This window comes from Megachile rotundata, chromosome 7 (genome assembly GCF_050947335.1).
Source record: "Megachile rotundata isolate GNS110a chromosome 7, iyMegRotu1, whole genome shotgun sequence".
Lineage (NCBI taxonomy): Eukaryota > Metazoa > Arthropoda > Insecta > Hymenoptera > Megachilidae > Megachile > Megachile rotundata.
In genome coordinates, this window is record NC_134989.1 from 5,821,188 (window position 1) to 5,841,694 (window position 20,507).

At 34.7% G+C, this 20,507-nt stretch overlaps 4 protein-coding genes and 2 long non-coding RNA genes across 8 annotated transcripts in view; 1 reads left to right on the plus strand and 5 right to left on the minus strand.

Annotated features, from left to right (window-relative positions):
- The first annotated feature begins 493 nt into the window (after positions 1 to 493).
- LOC143264900 (uncharacterized) overlaps positions 494 to 20,507 on the plus strand; it is a 30,751-nt gene continuing 10,737 nt past the window's right edge. The window contains exon 1 of one of the 2 annotated variants that reach the window (XR_013038882.1): positions 494 to 706. This is a non-coding gene — a long non-coding RNA (uncharacterized LOC143264900). Of the gene's footprint in view, positions 707 to 13,739; positions 14,894 to 20,507 lie in introns of those variants that run through there. The other variant, XR_013038883.1, reaches the window with a different exon arrangement.
- LOC143264891 (uncharacterized) lies at positions 1,190 to 5,049 on the minus strand. 2 transcript variants are annotated; one of them, XR_013038873.1, is made up of 6 exons: positions 4,021 to 5,049; positions 3,509 to 3,952; positions 3,208 to 3,330; positions 2,381 to 2,471; positions 1,536 to 2,270; positions 1,190 to 1,470 (listed from the first exon to the last, which is right to left on the minus strand). XR_013038873.1 is itself a non-coding variant. In XM_076534049.1 (5 exons), exons 2-5 carry the CDS (start codon positions 3,745 to 3,747, stop codon positions 2,121 to 2,123), a joined length of 603 nt encoding a protein of 200 aa, XP_076390164.1. In that variant the 5' UTR covers positions 3,748 to 3,952; positions 4,021 to 5,049; the 3' UTR covers positions 1,190 to 2,120. The 2 variants fall into 2 exon arrangements, 1 of the variants encoding a protein (XP_076390164.1); XM_076534049.1 differs by having other exon boundaries at positions 1,190 to 2,270.
- On the minus strand, positions 5,676 to 9,338 carry LOC143264887 (uncharacterized). The gene is made up of 6 exons (XM_076534045.1): positions 9,105 to 9,338; positions 8,696 to 8,810; positions 8,367 to 8,628; positions 7,872 to 7,994; positions 5,887 to 6,019; positions 5,676 to 5,821 (listed from the first exon to the last, which is right to left on the minus strand). Exons 1-6 carry the CDS (start codon positions 9,234 to 9,236, stop codon positions 5,771 to 5,773), a joined length of 816 nt encoding a protein of 271 aa, XP_076390160.1. The 5' UTR covers positions 9,237 to 9,338; the 3' UTR covers positions 5,676 to 5,770.
- LOC143264897 (uncharacterized) lies at positions 6,708 to 7,149 on the minus strand. The gene is made up of 2 exons (XR_013038878.1): positions 7,065 to 7,149; positions 6,708 to 6,961 (listed from the first exon to the last, which is right to left on the minus strand). It is a non-coding gene; the product is annotated as an uncharacterized LOC143264897 (long non-coding RNA).
- LOC143264896 (odorant receptor 4-like) lies at positions 10,246 to 11,917 on the minus strand. Its single transcript, XM_076534061.1, has 4 exons — positions 11,340 to 11,917; positions 11,099 to 11,244; positions 10,515 to 10,647; positions 10,246 to 10,449 (listed from the first exon to the last, which is right to left on the minus strand). Exons 2-4 carry the CDS (start codon positions 11,212 to 11,214, stop codon positions 10,399 to 10,401), a joined length of 300 nt encoding a protein of 99 aa, XP_076390176.1. The 5' UTR covers positions 11,215 to 11,244; positions 11,340 to 11,917; the 3' UTR covers positions 10,246 to 10,398.
- On the minus strand, positions 14,727 to 20,257 carry LOC105662050 (uncharacterized). Its single transcript, XM_012281917.2, has 8 exons — positions 20,061 to 20,257; positions 19,878 to 19,992; positions 19,549 to 19,810; positions 18,809 to 18,931; positions 17,046 to 17,136; positions 16,806 to 16,951; positions 15,267 to 15,402; positions 14,727 to 15,201 (listed from the first exon to the last, which is right to left on the minus strand). The coding sequence occupies exons 1-8, from the start codon at positions 20,139 to 20,141 to the stop codon at positions 15,151 to 15,153; spliced, it is 1,005 nt and encodes a 334-aa protein (XP_012137307.2). The 5' UTR covers positions 20,142 to 20,257; the 3' UTR covers positions 14,727 to 15,150.

The window sequence follows — 20,507 nt, forward strand, 5'->3', positions numbered from 1 at the left end:
TCGGATGATCACGACATTTCTGTTGTAATCATTAGAGTCGTAGTTCAAGCAGAGTTCTATTTGTGTTTGTGAACAAATGATTAATGTTTAAAGCAATCGTCGTTTTGATCGTATTCATTTGTATTGTAAAAACAAAATCGTTTACTATTATATCCCTATACCTCCCACATAAGTACATTTTATATGAATTTTATATAACTTATATATATTTTCAGCAGTTTTCGTCGACCGATAGTAGTCATAGTTACACAATGTAAAAATCGTTAACGCAAGATAGACAATTATACTAAATTCTCCTGCAGAGAATTGAAGGCAGCAGACGGTGCATTGAGTTCGATGCCCTCGGAAAAATAATATTTTCTTTACGTATATTTTTCACTTGTCTTAACCGCCTTTCTATCATTAACTTATAGCTTCGTAGCAACCGAGGCTACGTACCCCTTGGATACGGTGTTTGTACGAGGGTTGCTATCCCCTTCCAGGCTCAGTCGGCGTCGGTTCTTCGAAGGTAAAAGACGTATTGTACGTCGTTGCTGCTTTTACATTGTGATCCACTGGATTTTAAATATTGTTTATCAGTGCAAGTATCTTTAGTTTAATATAGAACAGTGTTTGAGGATGTGCAACCTTTGTGGTGTCAAAAATGTAAAACTCTAGTGAAATGTTGTGTTTACGCGTTAACAGCTACGGCGGCGATAGGTATCTGGTATGAAACATATCGAAATCGTAGTTATGCACATTAATGTGCATAATATATTTTAATTTCCTGAACGTGTGAAAGATTTGAAATTCGAGAGTGAGAAATGTTATATTAATATGTTAATTGTCACGATGGGAATACATATTTGTTGTGATGCGAGGCACTTACCGCTGCACCTAAATCGATAACTGATCGCCTTTTAGAAAATTAGCTACCATACATAGAAAAGGACGATATGAGTAACATGGTTAGTAACTGTTGCGTGGTGGCACAACAGTGTTACATATTAACCCCTTGCACTTATTTGTCAAGTGCGCCAGTCAGAACAGACTAATTACAGCTACAATATTTAAACCGACAAAAAAATTTGAAATGTTATGTCAATATGTTATTATACAATCGTTGACTATGCAAATTATAATTGCAGACTCGTCAAAATGGTGCAAGGGGTTAAGAACACGACAGGGTAAAAAAAACGGTAGAAGAAAATTTTCTGAGAAAGTTAAATTTTTATAATTCCATACGTCAAGAATTAATGAGGGAGAATACTGTTCCTTGACCCTCAGCAATTAATTTTTAATAGTTATACATTGAACATTAGGGCTGAAATGAAAAATAATAACACAGGACAAAATAAAGAAATAATAGATTCACATCAATCTTCTCAGCATGTTGCACAGTCAATAGTTTCTTATAGATTTATCAAACAAGCAGTAGATTTAATCTACAGACAGCAGAACAGTAAAGTAAGATACCGATGCTTTTAGAAGCTGCAAAATGAGGATTGAGTACAGAATATTGTTTTTCAAGCATCATAATAGGATATTGGACATACCACAGCAAAACCTTCGATTGACGGAACATAGAGGTACAGGAAGTTGAAGCTTAAAGCTTTGTTGCCATGTAGTATAATTAGCTGCAATAGTTTCTGTGTTGCTACAGACGTTTCGTACCAGTTAGTATTGTACCTGCAATTATAGACAACGATGAATTGGTAATTGTTAGTTAGATGAAGACCAGTGCAACTTAAAATGTGTCTGTTGAAAGAAATTCTTTTTAATGGTTTATTAACATTGTAAAATCTTTTTTTGTGACTAACATAATGAGATAAATAATGATACGGTCTCTTCAATTACACAGTTTTAATAACGAAAATAAGAAACTCTGATAATAATGGTAAAAATCGATAAATAGAATATTTGTGTAACTATGACGAATATTTAATGTCATAAATATTTAATTGCTTTTTAACAGTAGAAGTTCACGTTAAGTTCGCCGTAATATTTAATTACTTTAATATTCTTTGGGTTCCTATACCAATGCAAACATACAATTGTTCGTAAATCAACATATGGCACTTTCCGATCATGACGTTAAAAATTAACAGGAAAAATTTTATGCAAATAACATTGCAATACATTTACGTTGATAGTGGGATGCTGCCAGCGCTGTTGATCATGTTTTCGGCTGCAAGGTTTACCCAAAACGCGAATGTCAGTATGGAAGTGATCACTATCATAGATAACATAGTCTCTCTGATATCCGATACCCGAAACACCGTTTGAGACAGCTTTAACGAACAAAATAATTTTTAAATTCTTATGATAGACTTCTTTAAAAAAGAAAATGGATATAAATCCATGTCAATTAATATAAAATCGTAAAATTTAAATTACTTACGCAAAACAAATGAATGCTTGCAACAATCACACCAAATACAATGGAGGGAGCGTATGATATAGAGCAGTAATTTTGTATGTCACGTATATATCTTCAAACACATAATTAATCGGTTAAGTGAAATATTGCGATGAATATGGATAAAATAATTTTAAGAAAAAAAATACACCGACTTCGAAATGCACTAAAAAGTATAAAATAATTTCTATTTCATTCAATCATACAATTACGTCACAGATATGAATGAAACCTATTTACTCGTTAGGTAGTGTATTAAATACATTTCAACCTTTTTGGAGGCGTATTTTTTTCTTAAAATTATTTTATTTCACGCTTTTTAGTGGAATGGGGAGAATTGTATAGGATACTGTGAGACAGTTCTTCCGGGCTTTTTTTTGTCTGCGTAAATGCCATGAACATAATTAAGTAAAAGACAACATGGATATTCGTTTTTCAACTTTTTTTGCAACAATAATCCATTGCAACTAAAAAATGAAAAAATTTTTGATAATGGTACCAATGGGGAGTCAGAACCTACCAAATGCAAAAGGTTTCGTTCCGATCGGTGCATCCAGCTAGGCGTAATCGGCGGGCACACATAGAAAATAAAAATAATAATAAAAAAAAAATATACTGATCGAATTGAGTAACCTCCTCCTTTTTCGAAGTCGGTTAAAAACATGTATAATACGGAAGCCGCAAAACTAATGAACTAAGAAAATTGTATTCATATTCATTGTTTAAAGCGTTCATGCAGAGGAAAGGCCAGAAATAAAATTAGCATAGATCAGAATTGATTAGTATGTATATAAAAGGAAAATACTCACTGAAGTCCCATTCGATGTGCAGTAACACCTCTAACTATATAACTGAGACTTTTGATATTTGCAGAATCTTGTCCAAGATACGACGCAGAGGTTTCCACGAGAACGGCTTTTTGAATTTGATAACTAAGAATCATAAATTAGAGCACTAGCAGAAACAGGAAATAGACATTACCTGATAATGAGTGTTAGAATTAATTTCACGTTTGAAATGTTCTTTAATTTTTGCAAAGAGTTTTGTTTCATTCGGTGGGTATTCGACCAAAAAAATGAAAAACATCAATTATTTAAGACTCGGTTTTACCTAGCAACATGAAATAATCCAGCGATATGCGAGATGATCATAATTATTACCGATTCTGTCCCAACGAATACGGTTGCGGTAACTACCAGTAAGAAATGTTGCAAAAAACTGCTGATAATTGGATGTTGTTTTTCGTCAATCAAGAATACCGCATCTATTGGAAGAATTACTGTACGAGTCTCATTTAATGGTAAAATTTTATCCAAAATAATAGGTGAGATATCGTACAGTATCATCATACACGTTGAAGGGTAAATAAAGGCTGTAAAACGTACTATGTATTCACTGGACCATTTTCAAAATTTCAAATTATTCAAGATTGTCCTCACCCACAATAATTATTACTAGACGTTTTCCGCGAAAAGCATGTACATGCATGATTTGAAGTATCTCTTCATCATTCGTCTTCCAATCAAATCTGATTTGATCTAGAAATCCTTTTATCTACATGTTGTAATAGTATTTAGATAAATGTTCCATTAACATGAATTCAATTTCTATAAGCAACTTACATCATTGATATAATACCAGGTTATGTGATATCTTGTAAATCCGTCCATTGTTATTAATATAAACGATGTTATCTGTAGCAGACGAAGCAGATTTCTCTCTACAGCAAGGTGTGATAAAAACTAAGAATATTATTAGAGCCCTTAAACGTTGCATCAAAAGTTGCAAAAAATACAGTGTATAGTCAAAAACTTTGTTCTGTTACATCGCAATAATCCCTATAACTACTGTACATTAACAAAATGTTGTGATTGTCCTCGTACATTCGAAAATGTAAAAAGTAAGAGACCTGCAGGTTCTGCTCCCTTTTATAATACTTATACCCCCGTGCCTGAATGCTGATACAAGTGGTTCGCAGACAACTTGCCAATGTCAGCCATCAAACGATTAAGCTCCCATATTTTGATCTATATGCTTTCATAAAAATCTGGAGATGTCGCAAAAGAGTGTCGGTTTTTTATTGATCCACGTTCGCACCTAAACGTTTCGCTGACATAAGGCGGCGGAATCAATACGTATTACCGTGTCGAGTACACTTTATTTGAAACCCAGGAGTATAAAGTAGAGCGTACAAAATATTTTCTTGGCAATAATTATGTATCTCTTTTGTGTGCTAGTGATCTCGCAGACAGTCTACCGGTTATGGAACGACCGTCCCCACCCTGTTCTTACCATACTCAAGCAGCTTGGGCTTTAGATGTTCTGGTAAAGATCACCACTCCCGAACAGATACTATACTCTCAGTATTACCATAATGCTTTTCTTGCCGAACGCTGGTGTTCAATGGATAGAGTCACTGCTCTACCCGTGCACATAAGGGCTTTTAGGCATGGACGATCTCATGCATTACTGTTCGTGATCTATTTCATCCAAAAATCTCTCGAATTAGCAACCGATAAACTGACTGTGTCTGATTGATGTTTAATGTTTTAGGTTTTCGTTAAAAAATTGTATTCCTATTCGTAGCATACAGCAAACTTTCAGTCCGTGAAACAAACTTGATAACCCATACCTGCAAAATTAGGGATGCCCATAAACCGAGGCTGATGATGCCATTAAGACAGAGTCGAAATTTCTTATCGCTGTACGGCCAAAGTCCTAACACCGACATTAAAAACATAGTCCACTTGTAACATTTATTCATTTCAGCCATTGTGTATAGTGACTCAAACACTTCTGACATGCGATGCATCAGTGCACCTTCCATTTCACTTCACCCTTCCGCAAAAATTTCCTCTGCCAAACATTTTAAATCGAAATAAGAGAAAAATTTTTTCGACGCAACACAGTGATCGACACGTTTCCCGATTGTGGAATTATTTATTCATAGAATGTGTGGTGCAAGTAACACATGCGGCATTTGTAACGTAGTGGTATAATAGTATCTTTAAGAAAATGATGGGGTAAAAGAAAAGAGAAGAGAAGGAAGTTTTCTGAGCAATTTAAAATATTTATACTTCTATGCAGTACGAGCTTGCGAGGGAGGATACTCATCGATTGCTCTCAGTTGCTTTACGTCGTCCGAAGGTAGAGCACCCGTTGAAAGACAAGTATTTGGAGTAGAATGATAAGATGGTCTGTAACAGTGATGTAAGTCCACGAAGTTGTATTATATTATATTTGTATTTCAAACTCTTAAAATAAGGAGATTCGTTTATGAAATGGAAGAAAGTGAGTCAGAGAGTGAACTTGGTTAATGTGATTTGTAAACCAATTTTTAATTGTTATACAATGGACAAGCTATCAGAAAATTTACTGCATAGACAGCAGAGCAGTGAAGTAGGATACCGATGACTTTAAAAGCTGAAAAGTGAAAATTCAATCAAGAAAATTGTCTTTCAAGGGTCGTAATAGGATATTAAACATACCACAGCAAAACCTTCGATTGACGGAGCAAAGATGCTCATAAAGTTGAACTTGAAACCTCTGTTGCTATTCAGTATAATCAGCTGCAGTAATTTCTGTGTTGCTATAGACGTTTCGTACCAATTGGTATTGTACCTGCAATTATAGACAACGATGCATTTCTAAGTTGAACGAAGAACGATGCTAATTGGAAAGTGTCTTTTGAAAGAAATTCCTGTTAATGGCTTATTAACATTTTAAGTCAAATCTCAGGACGAATGATATAATGTGTCTACATCTTTAACATAGTACGATAAATGATAATACGGTACAAATATCATCAAAAGCTCGCAATTCCAAACATTAAGTACATCGAAATAATTTATTTAAATTGTAATGATTCATCGAATGAATCTTCTAGGTGCGTATAGAATATCTTTGATTTATTGATTTTGTCTTTTCACGACAAAGCCACTACAAGAATGTCTTCATCGAGACAAATTCGTCGTGAAAACATCCCCGATAGCATGGTTATTGTTTAGGGCCCTTCGACCTAAATAAATTTCTCTTATGAAGGGAAAGTGCGTTGAGGAAATGCAAGTGTCCTACTTTGACTGTCCATTTGATTCATATTTTTCTAATGACAAAACGGTTGCTGTATATATGATATGAAAGGTAAAAATAACAAGATGTTTGCCGAATTATAAAGAATATTTAGTGTCATAAGCATTTAATTGTTTTTAAATTTTGAGAGTTCACGTTAAGTACGTTGAACCGTAAAAAACATATACAGTATTATTGAAAAACACATTATCTATTACTCTGATGACCTGTAGATATTTTGTTCAATGCAAATTTAAAGTCGCGCGTAATTGATATGTGAGTACTTGACGACGAACACGATAAAAAGTAGCTGCAAAGATTTTGTGCAAATAACATTCCAATACATTACGTTCGTAATGAAATGCTCTCAGCAGTCTCGATTATGTGTTCAACTGCAAGGTTCATCCAAAACATGTATCCCAATGTAGAAGTGATCAGTAACAAGGATAAGAGTGTTTCTCTGATATCTACTGCCTGTAGTACCGTTTGAGATAGCTTTAACAAACAAAACAATTTTTAAATCCTTATTATGGACGTATTTGAAAAAAAATTATATGCATGCCAACTGGTATAAAGTGGTACAATGCGATGTACTCACGCAAAACAAATGAATGCTTAGGGCAATCACACCAAACATGATGGTCGGAACGTATGATATATTGCACCGGTTGTTTACGTCACGTGCAAATCTTAAAAAATATACGTATTCAATTAATTAAAATTTTGCGATGAATATAGAAAACGCGTGGTTTAAACTAGAGATCATGGTGGGACCTCCTTATGCTTTATGCAAAGTACCGTCGATATTGATGATATTATAAGGCGGATCTACAATTATGCAGCCGATTGGATCTCAATACTTGAACATTCTTCACAAAGAGTTTGGCATAACCAAAATACAAATAATTACAGACATAATTTATTAATAATATTAATAATAATAGTATATTCATATACGGCTGTATCATGTAGTAACTACGAAATTCTAAAATAAATATAAAGGAATGAATATACTAATTTTACTAATAATTTAATAACAATCAATAATTTTTCTTTCAAATATTTGCATTTTTTATGCAATAAGAGCAATGTAAAGTGTAACTAGCAAGAACACAGTGACACGCGATTAAAATGATACGACGAGTGCAAAACTAATGAAACACGAGAAAATTTTATTCATATTCATTGCTTAATCGTTTTCTAAGTTACTTATGAGCAATTATTTGTATTATGATTGCACTGCATGCTCTACATTGTAAAAAAAAATATATTGATGTCGGTAAAGAAAATTGCTCTTTACATAAGTGTTAATGCGAAGAAACTGCTGAGAATTACTGGTTTAAACACTATTTAAATTAGCCTAGGCCGGAATAGCTTAATACATATATAAAAGGAAAATACTTACTGGTGTGTCATTTGGTGTACAGCAACACCATTAACTATGTAAGGCATACTTTTTTTATTTGAACAATCTCTTCGGCAACAAGGCGCAGACGTCTCCACAAGTACGGCTTTTTGGAAGTAATGACTAAAAACAATAAATTCGAACATTATCAGACACACGATGTAGATAACACAGTACAAAATTAATTTTCCTAAACATATAGAGCCGTAAACAAAGAAATCACCACATCTGGTACTCTTAGTTACATGGAGCAACAATGAAAATATAAATAAGGAAATGAATAATTCCATAGCATTCAGAATAGCATGCAAAACGGCGTCCAATTCTTACGATGATTAAAAAACTCATAATCAAATACAACATATTAAAAAACGAACAATTGACGCAATAAAATCAATCATCTCACGTTTCAAATATTTCATTTACTTTATTCGATGTATATAGGACGTACATTTTATGAATAATATATATGATTTAATTAAGACTTCGTTTTACCTAGCAACTCCATATAAACCAGCGATATGCGCGCTGATCATAATCATTAGTGATTCCGTTCCAACCAATATGGTTACGCCGATTATTAGTGAGAAATATATAAGGAAATTGTTAAGAATTGGGTGTTGTTCTTCGTCAAGCAAAAAGTCCGTTTCTACTGGAAACATTACTGGGCGAGATTCATTCAACGGTAAAATTATGTCCAAAATAATAGGAGAAATATGATACAGCATTATCATGCATCCTGATGGGTAAACAAAGGCTGCAAAACGTATTACGAATTTACTGAATTACTTTCGAAATTTCAAACTATTCAAGATTTTTCTCACCTGCAAAAATTATTACTAAACGTTTTCCATCAGAAGCGTGCATTTGCATGATTTGAAGTATCTCTTCATTACTCGTCCTCCAATAAAGTCTAATTTGATCTAAAAATCCTTTTACCTGTATTTTACAATAATATTTAGACAGATGTTCCGTTAACATAATTTCAGTTTTAATATTGATCGTACATCATTAGTCTGATACACGGCTATGTGGTATCTTGTACATGCAATCATGGTCAACGCCATAAACGATACTAATCGTAGCATACTAAACAGATTTCTCTCTGTAGTGAAGAAAGCTAAAAACTATGAATACCGTAGGTCCTTAAGTGATCTTTCAAAAATGTTAAAGCATGCATAAAACTTTCATTAATGTATTAATAGTTCTTAAAACAAACTTGATTACCCACACCTGAGCGGTTGTAAACATGGAAAAAACGAGACTGACGATACCATTTTGCAAGAGTCGAAGTTTCTTGCCTGTGTACGGCCAAAGTCCTATCACAGATGTAAAGAACATGCACCACTTGTAATCGCTATTCATTTCTGCTACTTCCTTCAATGGCCCAAACACTACTGATCTCAGAGTTACCTATCTACTCTCCATTTCATTTCACCCTTCCGCAAATATTACCTCTTCAAAAGATTTTCAAGCATAATTTTAGAAAAATTCTTTCGATGTAACAAAATGATTGACAGGTTGAACGTGTGCAATTACTTATTCATAGGATAGTAGAGTGCAAAAAACGCAGTCGGCAGTTGTAAGGTGGTGGTATAATAGTGTCATTATGAAAATGATGGGGTAAAAGAAAGTACGAGAGAAGAAAATTTTCTGAACAATATTAAACTTTTATATTTCTATGCAGTACGATGTTACGAGGGAGGATGTTGTTCATATTGTTCTCAGTCAGTTTCCGTCCGCCGAGGAATACTGTTCAACTTCCCTTCTGTGCTTGACTTTTCTATGTCCCTACTCGTTCTATCATTGTATTTTGCTCGTTCATAGAAGTCCTGTTCCTCTTAATAAGTTGCTGACTATTCCGACTACTGGCACCTACAGTCTGCACAACGAATCTGCTTCGAAAAGCATTCCGCTGGGAACGCTCTAGAGCAGTATTCGTAATTATGGACGATCTTTCATTGGGAATACTGTTTGATTGTGTTGTTAGTACATTCGAAATTACTACTGTGTATCTAACTAACAAAGTTTAACAGTTCTTACACTTCAACTATAGGAATTGTAAACTTGTAAGTGTATTAACACAATTTATGGTGGGGATATTCATGTGAAGGAGTGTTTACGGTGGTGTTTTAATATATAATTGTGCATGTGTGTACGAATGCATTAATGTGTTTTATACTGTTGTTATACAAGTGTTTTACCGTTATTTTACTAATATTTTACTGGGTTTTGTGGTTTATGAGGTGGTTCGTGACGATGATGTAAGTGCAAGTATTCATATTACAGTCATTCTACCAACACTGAAGAGAATGGGGTTCAATTATGAAATGGAAGCAGAAGAAGTCAATTGCTAATAAGTTTTGTTAATTAAGTTTTAATAGTTATACAATGAACATCGTAATGTTCAGATTACAAATGTAAAACGTACAAGATAGAAAAACGGCAGGTTAACGTCAATATCTTCAGAATGTTGCACACGGAATCACTTCGTAAAGACTTTTATTTCACGAAGCGACAAGAAGATTTATTGCAAAGACAGCAGAACAGTGAAGTACGATACCGATGTTTGTAAAAGCTGAAAAGGGGCATTCAATACAGAATATTGCTTTTGGAGGATTTTATTAGGATATTAAAACATACCACAGAAAACCCTTCCAATGATGGAACATAGATGCTCAGAAGGTTGAACATTAAACCTCTGTTACCATTCAGTATGATCAGCTGCAATAATTTCTGTGTTGCTACAGACGTTTCGTACCAGTTAGTATTGTACCTGCAATTATAGACAACGATGAATTGCTAAGTTGGACGAAGACCAGTGCAACTTAAAATGTGTCTGTTGAAAGAAATTCTTTTTAATGGTTTATTAACATTGTAAAATTTTTTTTGTGACTCTAACATAATGAGATAAATAATGATACGGTCTCTTCAATTACACAGTTTTAATAACGAAAATAAGAAACTCTGATAATAATGGTAAAAATCGATAAATAGAATATTTGTGTAACTATGTAGAATATTTAATGTCATAAATATTGAATTGCTTTTTAACTGTAGAAGTTCACGTTAAGTTCGCCGTAATATTTAATTACTTTAATATTCTTTGGGTTCCTATACCAATGCAAACATACAATTGTTCGTAAATCAACATATGGCACTTTCCGATCACGACGTTAAAAATTAACAGGAAAAATTTTATGCAAATAACATTGCAATACATTTACGTTGATAGTGGGATGCTGCCAGCGCTGTCGATCATGTTTTCGGCTGCAAGGTTTACCCAAAACATATATCCCAATGTAGAAGTGATCAGTAACAAGGATAACATTGTTTCCTTCATCTCTGATAACCGAAGCACCGTTTGAGACAGCTTTAACAAACACAACAATTTCTAAATCCTTATTATAAGCTTCTTTAAAAAAGAAAATTATATGCATGCCAACTAATATAAAGTGAATAACTTACGCAAAAAAAATGAATGGTTAAAGCAATCACACCCAATATAAGAGTGGGAATGTACAATACTTTGCAGTGGTGGTTCAGTTCACGTACAAATCTTCAAAGATACATTATCAGTTAAGTAAAATATTATGATGAGTACAGAAAACGCGTGGCTGAAACCCGAGTTCGTGTTGGAATTTCCCTATGCTTCAGACATAGTTTTCCTTAAGGTCAAAATACCATTGATTACAAGTACAATTTATTAATAAATTTAATAATTTAATTGAATTTAATTTAGTTTATGCATGTAAGACTGTAACATGTAATAAGTACGATATCATAATCTAGATGTAATGGGAAAAATGTACTATTGATATTAAGAATATAATGGCAATCAATAATATTTGTTTTAATAATTTGTTTTAATTGTCTGAGCGAGGCGAAGCCGAGCGAAGACTATACTTCGACTCATGTAACGCACTTTTCTCGAAAACCATCATAGATAGAGCCTTGAAACTTCACACATTTCAAGATCTAAATAAAAACAACTTTAAGTTCAATATTGAGCAAAATCGGATAAAAATTAAAGGAGTTAGACTTAATTTTAGCCCAGAATGAGGTCCTTTCACTAGAAATAGCAGAAATCTGGTCTTTTCTCCTTAGTGAACGTCTCATTAGACTATTTGAGGTCCTGAGAAGATCGAAAGGACCAGTTTAATTAGTTAGGCGAATATCTTTAGTATCCCGGCTTTTTCTTCAGAGGAATTAAGGAAGTGGCGCGTTAATCTTTTTGGCCTAGCATAGGTTCTGAAGGCAATATTCGAGATACTTTTCCGAAAATTTAGAGACGACTTAGGAATTTGATTTCAAACAACATTTTAATCGGGTTAGCTCTCTTGGAGGACATACTCAGGTACATATACATATATACAATGGAAGAAAAGGGGCTAATATTTTTTCTTCACATGATTATTTATTATAAAAGTATTCTTTCCTAAAATTGTCTTTTAGCCAAAAACCATTGCATAAAAGCAAGCCTAAGTATGCCACATCTGAGGAGAACAAGACATATGCTGCACTTTCAAGAGCAAAAAGGCTCGAAGACATTAAACTACTTTCATATCCATCTTGGGAGCGTCTTGACTTGATAAGAAGGCAAAGAGGATTTAAAGAGAGAATTGAGTTTATCAAATCAAAAAGGAGCTCTGAGGAAGGAACAAAGGGGATAATAAAAAATTGTTAGTTAATAGAAAAATTTATCTAGATAAGTAAATTCAATATTGTTTGTCTTAATTAGACTGATGAATCGAAGCGACTGTATGTCGGCTTTGAGTGAATTTAATTTATTATTAAAGTCTTGCTGTCAGCAGCGCCCTCACTGATTGTTTAAAAAATGAATATTTTATTGATAAACCGGGAGTAAGTTTGCAAAAACATTTATTCGGTCAGCGTCAGTTACGCTTCGCCTCGCTCAGACTCCACTGTGAGCAGTACTCCTAGTATTTATAGTTTGCTTGCAATAAATGTAATGTAAAGAGTAAGTCACAGGAACATAATAAATCGCAATTGAAATAATGCGTAGTCTAATTATTTTTAAGTTACATACATGCTCTATGTATCATCTATGCTCTAATACATATATAAGTTCTACATAGAAAAAAACGTAGTGATATCGCGAAAGGAAACTACTCTTTACATAAGTGTTAATGCAAGGAAACGACGCAGACACTGGTTTAAACATTTCAATTACTGTAGACCGGAATAGATTAGTACATGTATAAAGGAAAAATACTCACTGACGTGCCGTTCGATGTACAAGAACGCCACTAATTATGTAACTCATACTTTTATTATTCGCACAATTTCGCCGAAGATCTGGCGCAGAGGATTCCTCAAGAACGGCTTTTTGAAAATAATAACTAAGAACAATAAATACGTGCATCATCAGACACATGGAATAGATGGAATTATTTAAAATATTAGATTGTATGTTTATTTTCTGCAATCTCACAGTACATAATTAGACTTTCCTATTTAATTAATTAAACATGTAGAAGAAGACGTAAAGAAAAAATTGTGTAACTACATATGTGTTAAGATGGTTTGAAAAATGGGATGTAATTCCTATGAGGATTAAAAGACTCGAATGTCGTTTAAAACAAACGATTACTATACTAAAGTCAATCACTTCACGTTCGAAATGTTCTGCGATATTTTATGAATACTATGCATGATTTAATTAAGAATTGCCCTTACCTAACAACTTCAAATAAACCAGCAATATGTGAGCTGATCATAATCATTAGCGATTCTGTTCCAACAAATATGGTTACGTTCATTATAACCCGTAAATATAATAGAGAAACTATGAAAATTGATTGGTCTTCTTCGTCAGTAAGGAATGCCGCATCTAGCGGATATTCGACTGGGCGAGACTCATTCAGTGGTAAAATTTTATCCAAAATAATAGGAGAAACATGGTACAGCACCATCATACCCACAGAAGGGTAGGCAAATGCTGTAAATTGTACTATGTATTCAGCGAATCACTTTCCGAATTTCAAACTATTCGAGATTTTCCTCACCAGCAAAAATTATTACTAATCGTTTTCCGCGAAAGGCATGTAATTGCATGATTCGAAGCACCTCGGCGTTACTCAATTTCCAACTAAGCCTGATTTGATCCAGAAATCCTTTTATCTGTATTTTATAATTAAATTGACATGAATGTTCCATAAAGAAGAATTCAATTTACATATATGGCTTACGTCATCGATTTTATACCAAGTTGCGTGGTATTTTGCAAATGCGACCATTGCCATCGCCATAATCGATATAATCCTTAGCAGACGAAACAGGTTCCTCTCTACAGTGAACAAAGCTATAAACTAAGAATTTTATCTGTACTGTTAAGTGTTGCTTCAAAAACGTCAAACCATGCAGAAAATTTTCATGAATGTATCAATTACGCGTAACAAACTTGATAATCCATACCTGCGAACTTATAGATATCCAAGTAATGAGACTGATGATGCCATTTTGCAAGATTCGAAATTTCTTATCGCTGTATGGCCAAAGTCCTACTACCGACATAAAGAACGTACACCATTTGTAGTAGCTATTTATTCCTGCCATCCTGTACAGTTGCTCAAACACTACTGATCTCGACGTCACCAATACACCCTCCATTTCACTTCACCCTTCCGCAAATATTACCTCTTCGAAAGATTTTCAAGGAAAATATCAGAAAAATTCTTTCCATGAAACAGAGTGATTGACAGGTTGCACGTGTGTGGAATTACTTATTTATAGGATGGTAGGGTGCAAGTAACGCAGTCGGCAGTTGTAACATGGTGTTATAATAGTGTCATTAAGAAAATTATAGGATTAAAGAAAAGGTGAGAGAAGAAATTGTTCTGAGCAATTTTAAATTTTTATGTTCCTATACAGTACGAGCTTACGAGGGAGGATACTGTTCGATTTGTTCTTAGTCAACGTACGTCCTTCGAAGGCAGAGCATTCATTCAAACGCAGACAAGTGTTCCGAGTGGAATATTAGGATGGTCGATAACGGTGATGTAAGTTCACGAATTTATATTACATTACAATTATAATACCAATACTGAAATTAAACAGGCTTAATTGGGAAAGGAGAGGAGTTGACTTGGTTAATAAAATTTGTTAACTAATCTTTAATAACTATGCAGTGAACATCGTAAATTGGGGGTCAAAATAAAGAATACTACCACACTATAAAATAAAAGAATAACATATTCATATCAATGTTCTCAGTATACTGAACATTTATTGCATTTTACCCATGCAACCGGGAGATTTATTGAATTGACAGGAGAACTGTAAAATAAGATAGCGACACCTTCAAAAGCTGAAAAATGAGAATTCAATACAGAATATTGTTTTTAGAGGATCGTAATAGGATATTGTACGTACCACAGCAAAACCTTCCATTGATGGAACATAGACGAATAGAAAGTTAAACACGAAACCACTTTTGTGGCTATTCAATATGATCAGTTGCAATAATTTCTGCGTTGCTACCGACGTTTCGTACCAATTGGTACTGTATCTGCAATTAAAAGTAGCGATGTACTGCTAAGTTGGAAATTTATTTTAATGTTTTATTATCACTATTTCAACCTCGACTTTGTGTACATCTATTTCGATCAAAAGGTGATTTTTGACGCCTTTTCGTTTGAATTCAAATAATTGGTAAAACTGGAACGAGAATGTTACCAACCAAAATAAAGAACTACGATAACAATGGTAAAAATCGATAAAAAAATATTATATTTATATCAATAAAAAAAACATTTTATCAATTCTTGTGATGACATGGGAGTATTTTTACCAATGCACACATAAAGTTTGTAATTAACATATTGGTAGTTGACGATCAACACGTTAACCCTTTCGCTTCGAGTGCCGCTTATAAGCGGCGCGCACAATACGAGGTGTGACACAAAAGTAACGAGACTAGTCCAATAAATCATTGGACCTGCAGAATCAGTTCTCCGTGACATTATCACCTTCAAAGTAGTCCCCTTCAGCATTCACATACTTTTGCATTCGGTGCTGCCAGTGCTGGTAACAGTTCTGGAACGAGGTTTTTGGAAGTCCCTTCAGGAGATTCTCCGTTTCTGCCTGAACCTCTTTAACTGAGGTGAAATGGGTTCCTACTAAGCAAAATTTAACTTTAGGAAATAAGAAAAAGTCGTATGGAGCCAAATCAGGTGAATAAGGAGGATGCCCCATCAAAGTAACATTTTTACTGCTCAGAAACTGCTTGGCAGACAATGCCGAGTGAGCGGGTGCATTATCCTGGTGCAGCAGCCATCCATTGCTTCACAACTGCAGCCTTTTTTTCCTAATTTTTTCACGAAGTCCTTTTAGTAGTTCAATGTAATAGTGGTAGTTAACAGTCTGACCACTGGGAAACCACTCAATCATTACAATTCCATTAATGTTGAATTTTAATTTTGACATGCGTGCTTTTTTGGGTTTTGGGGATCCTGAAGACTTCCACTCCATTGACTGGCGCTTACTTTCTGGGTCATAGGTAAAAATCCATGTCTCATCACATGTTACAACAGATTTCAACAAATTTTACAAAAAACTTGATGTTTATTCGCTGTTCGGTTTTTACGTTAGACATTTTTCCGGCAGAATGCAGTTGCACGTGTTCACTAAATAACGCAATACTTCCAAATGGTATGACCGATTCAATCGAAATTGGCAACATGGATAGAGGAGGTATGTGGGATGATGCCACAAAAACAATTGCTGCACAATTCCATTCTTTTTTTAAGCTACAGACCTAGTCTCGTTACTTTTGTGTCACACCTCGTATGACTTGTGGGTAAGCGCTTCTGTTCAGTTACTGTACTTCGGCGGACTGGACAGCCGAAGCGAAAGGGTTAAAAAGTAGCTGCAAACATTTTCTACAAATAGCGCTCTAATACAGTTACATACGTTTTTAAGGAAATGCTGCAAGCGCTGTCGATGATGAATTCCACTGCGAGGTTTAACCAAAACATGTATCCCAATGTAGATATGATCAATAACACCGATAAGATTGTTTCTCTGATATCTGCAGTCCGAAGCACAGTTTCAGAAAGCTTTAACAAACGAAACAATTTCTGGATGTCTTATTAGAAGCGTCTTTGAAAGAAAGTTATATCGATACCAAGCGATACACTGCGAATCACTCACGCAAAAGAAATGAAGGCTTAGGGCAATCACACCACACATGATGGTCAGAACGTATGGTACTTTGCACCGGTTGTTTACATCATGTACAAATCTTCAAAAATACATGTATTCGATTAATCAAAATTTTACGATGAATATAGAATAGTTTAAACCAGAGATCATTGTGGGGCCTTCTTATACTTTATACATAGTTACCGTCGAGGCTGATGATATTATAAAGTGGATCTTCAATTATGCAGCCGACTGGATCTTCATACTTGAACATTCACCATAAAGAGATTAGCATAACCAAAATACCAATGATTACAGACATAATTTGTTAATAAAATTAATAGTAATTGTATATTCATGTACGGCTGTGTCACGTAGTAACTACAAAACTTTGAAATAAATATTAGCGAACGAATATACTTGCACATATAAAATATAAAATGCACATATAAAATATGTGCATTTTTTTGCAACAAGTGCAATGTAATGTGTAAGTCGCAGGAACACAGTGAAACGCAATTAAAATGATACGACGGGCGCAAAACTAATGAACCACGAGAAAATTTTATTCATATTATGACTGTACTGCATGCTCTACATTCTAAAAAAAAAATATAGTGATTTCGTTAAAGAAAACTACTCTTTCTGGCCATCTTATTCTCAGGTTAGGCTTTAGAGACACAAGGAAATCGTAAGGATAACAGGAATTCTGGAAACATGGAAAATTTATTTTGGAGGTTAGGAGAGCGTACAGGAAATAACGGAGTTACAAAATTCTTCTTTTATTTACGCAAGGAAAATAGTACGATTATATAACTCTCTCTCTCTCTCTCTCTTTCATTAATCAGGCGTCCACGAGTAACTGTTCTCTCCCGTCCAGGAATGGCGTCCAGGTATTCACTCCGAACTCTCTATTCCGAACGGGCAACCAGCAGTTTTCTCCCGTACTCTCCTGTACTTTACCTGGGGCGTCCAGGAGATGCTCTGTCCTCTCTCAGTCCACAGGCGTGCAGGAATATTCACCGAACTCTCCATATCGACCGAGTGTCCAGGAACAAACTCCCGTACTCTCCCCCTATTCACCAGGCAAGTGTCCAGGAGGGTTTCGCCGTACTCTCTTGCCTGGGTATCAACAGTTATCTCCAGGTGGGCGTCCAGGAATTGTCGCCGAACTCTCCCACCGGAGTCTCTTTATGTTTACCCCACGGCAGGCGTTCAGGAGCGGTTCGCCGTACTCTCCTGCCGGAGTCCCTAACAGCTAAGTTCCTTCTCCAGCAGGCGACCAGGTATTCTCGCTTATCTCTCCTGCTGGAGTCCCTAGGCTAGTCCGAGAACGGCCGATAGTACTTACCTCGTCCTCTCCCCCAGACTGCCAAATAGGCCCGTGCCGGCTGCGCGACTCTATTTTATATGTATAGGTCGGTTGCTAACCCGCGGCCGAGCTGTCACGCCTTGCTTCTTACTCCGTGGTCAACGAACTCTTGCATCGCGACAGAATTTCGCTTATTCTAGAACATTCGTTTTTCTAGAATGTTCTCGACGCTAAATAATATTTCTATCTAGTCTTTTCCATTTCGCAAGGGAATTCTAAGGATTTTCTCGTCTGGTTCTTTTTGAACATAATTAATTTATTCGTCGCGGTTTACAATATTTCCTGTACGCTACATTTTTGCACAAGTGTTAATGCGAAGAAAATGCCGAGGATCACTGGTTTAAACAATTAAATTAGCGTACGAATAGATTAGTACATATAGTAAAAGGGAAATACTCACTGGCGGGCCATTTGATGTACAATAACACCATTAGCTATGTAAGGCATAGTTTTTTTATTTGACCAATCTCTTCGGTGATGCAATGCAGACGACTCCTCCAGAATGGCTTTTTGGAAGTAATAACTAAGAACAATAAATGCAAGCATTATCAGACACATAAAGTAAATAGTACAGTGTAAGATTAAGTTCTTTAAACATATAGATTCCTAATCAAAGAAATCGCCTCATCTGGTACGTTTAGATACATGGGGCAATGTTCAAAACATATTTCAATGCTTGAAAGAAAAGTAAGCAAATAAGATGTATATAATACAATGCAAAATTCGACTGTGTCTTTTCAAAATCAGTGTACAGATTATATTTTATTTCTCACTTCCGAGAACTGCATATTCGATGTTTGGAAATTGCCATAAAGATGTTCACTAAGTTGTAAGTCTATTTATTTTGTGAATGCTTATAGTGCGTAAATAGTCCATTTTATTATGTTAATCGAACGTGTAGATGAAAATGTAAATAAGGAAATAAATAATTACATAGCTTTCAGAATAATTTGCAAAACGGCGTCCAATTCTTATGAGGAATGAGAAACTCATAATTAAAAACGACATGTTAAAAAACGAGCGATTGATACAATAAAATCAATCACATCACGTTTCCAATATTTTATTCACTTTATTTGATGTATATAGGACGTGCATTTTATAAATAATAAACATAATTTATTTAAGACTTCGTTTTACCTAGCAATTTCATATAAACTAGCGATATGCGCGCTGATCATAATCATTCCTGCTTCCGTTCCAATGAATACGGTTACGGTAATTACCAGTGAGAAATATATAAGGAAATTGTTAAGAATTGGATGTTGTTCTTCGTCAAGCAAAAAGTCCGTTTCTACTGGAAACTTTATTGGGCGAGATTCATTCAACGGTAAAATTATGTCCAAAATAATAGGAGAAATATGATACAGCATTATCATGCATCCTGATGGGTAAACAAAGGCTGAAAAACGTATTACGAATTTACTCAATTACTTTCGGAATTTCAAACTATTCAAGATTTTTCTCACCCGCAAAAATTATTACTAAACGTTTTCCATCAGAAGCGTGCATTTGCATGATTTGAAGTATCTCTTCATTACTCGTCCTCCAATCAAGTCTAATTTGATCTAAAAATCCTTTTACCTGTATTTTACAATAATATTTAGACAGATGTTCCGTTAACATAATTTCAGTTTTAATATTGATCGTACATCATTAGTCTGATACACGGCTATGTGGTATCTTGTACATGCACTCATGGTCGACGCCATAAACGATGCTAATCGTAGCATACTAAACAGATTTCTCTCTGTAGTGAAGAAAGCTAAAAACTATGTATACTGTAGGTCCTTAAGTGATCTTCCAAAAATGTTGAAACATGCATAAAACTTTCATTAATGTATTAATAGTTCTTAAAACAAACTTGATTACCCACACCTGAGCGGTTGTAAACATGGAAAAAATGAGGCTGACGATACCATTTTGCAAGAGTCGAAGTTTCTTGCCTGTGTACGGCCAAAGTCCTATCACAGACATAAAGAACATACACCACTTGTAATCGCTATTCATTTCTGCTACTTCCTTCAATGGCCCAAACACTACTGATCTCAGAGTTACCTATCTACTCTCCATTTCACTTCACCCTTCCGCAAATATTA

Bases quoted from the DNA above. Each gene is read 5' to 3' on its own strand.
- LOC143264887 (XM_076534045.1), bottom strand. From the start codon at position 9,236: ATGAATAGCGATTACAAGTGGTGCATGTTCTTTACATCTGTGATAGGA. The intron at 8,629-8,695 runs GTGAGAAAAATC...TACGTTTTGCAG, and splicing joins TTTAGTAATAATTTTTGCAG to CCTTTGTTTACCCATCAGGA. The intron at 6,020-7,871 runs GTAAGTATTTTC...CTATAATTGCAG, and splicing joins GTACACCAAATGACACACCA to GTACAATACCAATTGGTACG.
- LOC105662050 (XM_012281917.2), bottom strand. From the start codon at position 20,141: ATGCTACGATTAGCATCGTTTATGGCGTCGACCATGAGTGCATGTACA. The intron at 19,811-19,877 runs GTGAGAAAAATC...TACGTTTTTCAG, and splicing joins TTTAGTAATAATTTTTGCGG to CCTTTGTTTACCCATCAGGA. The intron at 16,952-17,045 runs GTGAGTGATTCG...CGTTTGTTAAAG, and splicing joins TAAGCCTTCATTTCTTTTGC to CTTTCTGAAACTGTGCTTCG.
- LOC143264896 (XM_076534061.1), bottom strand. From the start codon at position 11,214: ATGAAGGAAACAATGTTATCCTTGTTACTGATCACTTCTACATTGGGA. The intron at 10,648-11,098 runs GTAAATGTATTG...CTATAATTGCAG, and splicing joins GGCAGCATCCCACTATCAAC to GTACAATACTAACTGGTACG. The intron at 10,450-10,514 runs GTATGTTTTAAT...GCCCCTTTTCAG, and splicing joins CATTGGAAGGGTTTTCTGTG to CTTTTACAAACATCGGTATC.
- LOC143264891 (XM_076534049.1), bottom strand. From the start codon at position 3,747: ATGATGATACTGTACGATATCTCACCTATTATTTTGGATAAAATTTTA. The intron at 3,331-3,508 runs GTAAAACCGAGT...TATGATTCTTAG, and splicing joins GGATTATTTCATGTTGCTAG to TTATCAAATTCAAAAAGCCG. The intron at 2,472-3,207 runs GTGAGTATTTTC...ATGTGTTTGAAG, and splicing joins GCACATCGAATGGGACTTCA to ATATATACGTGACATACAAA.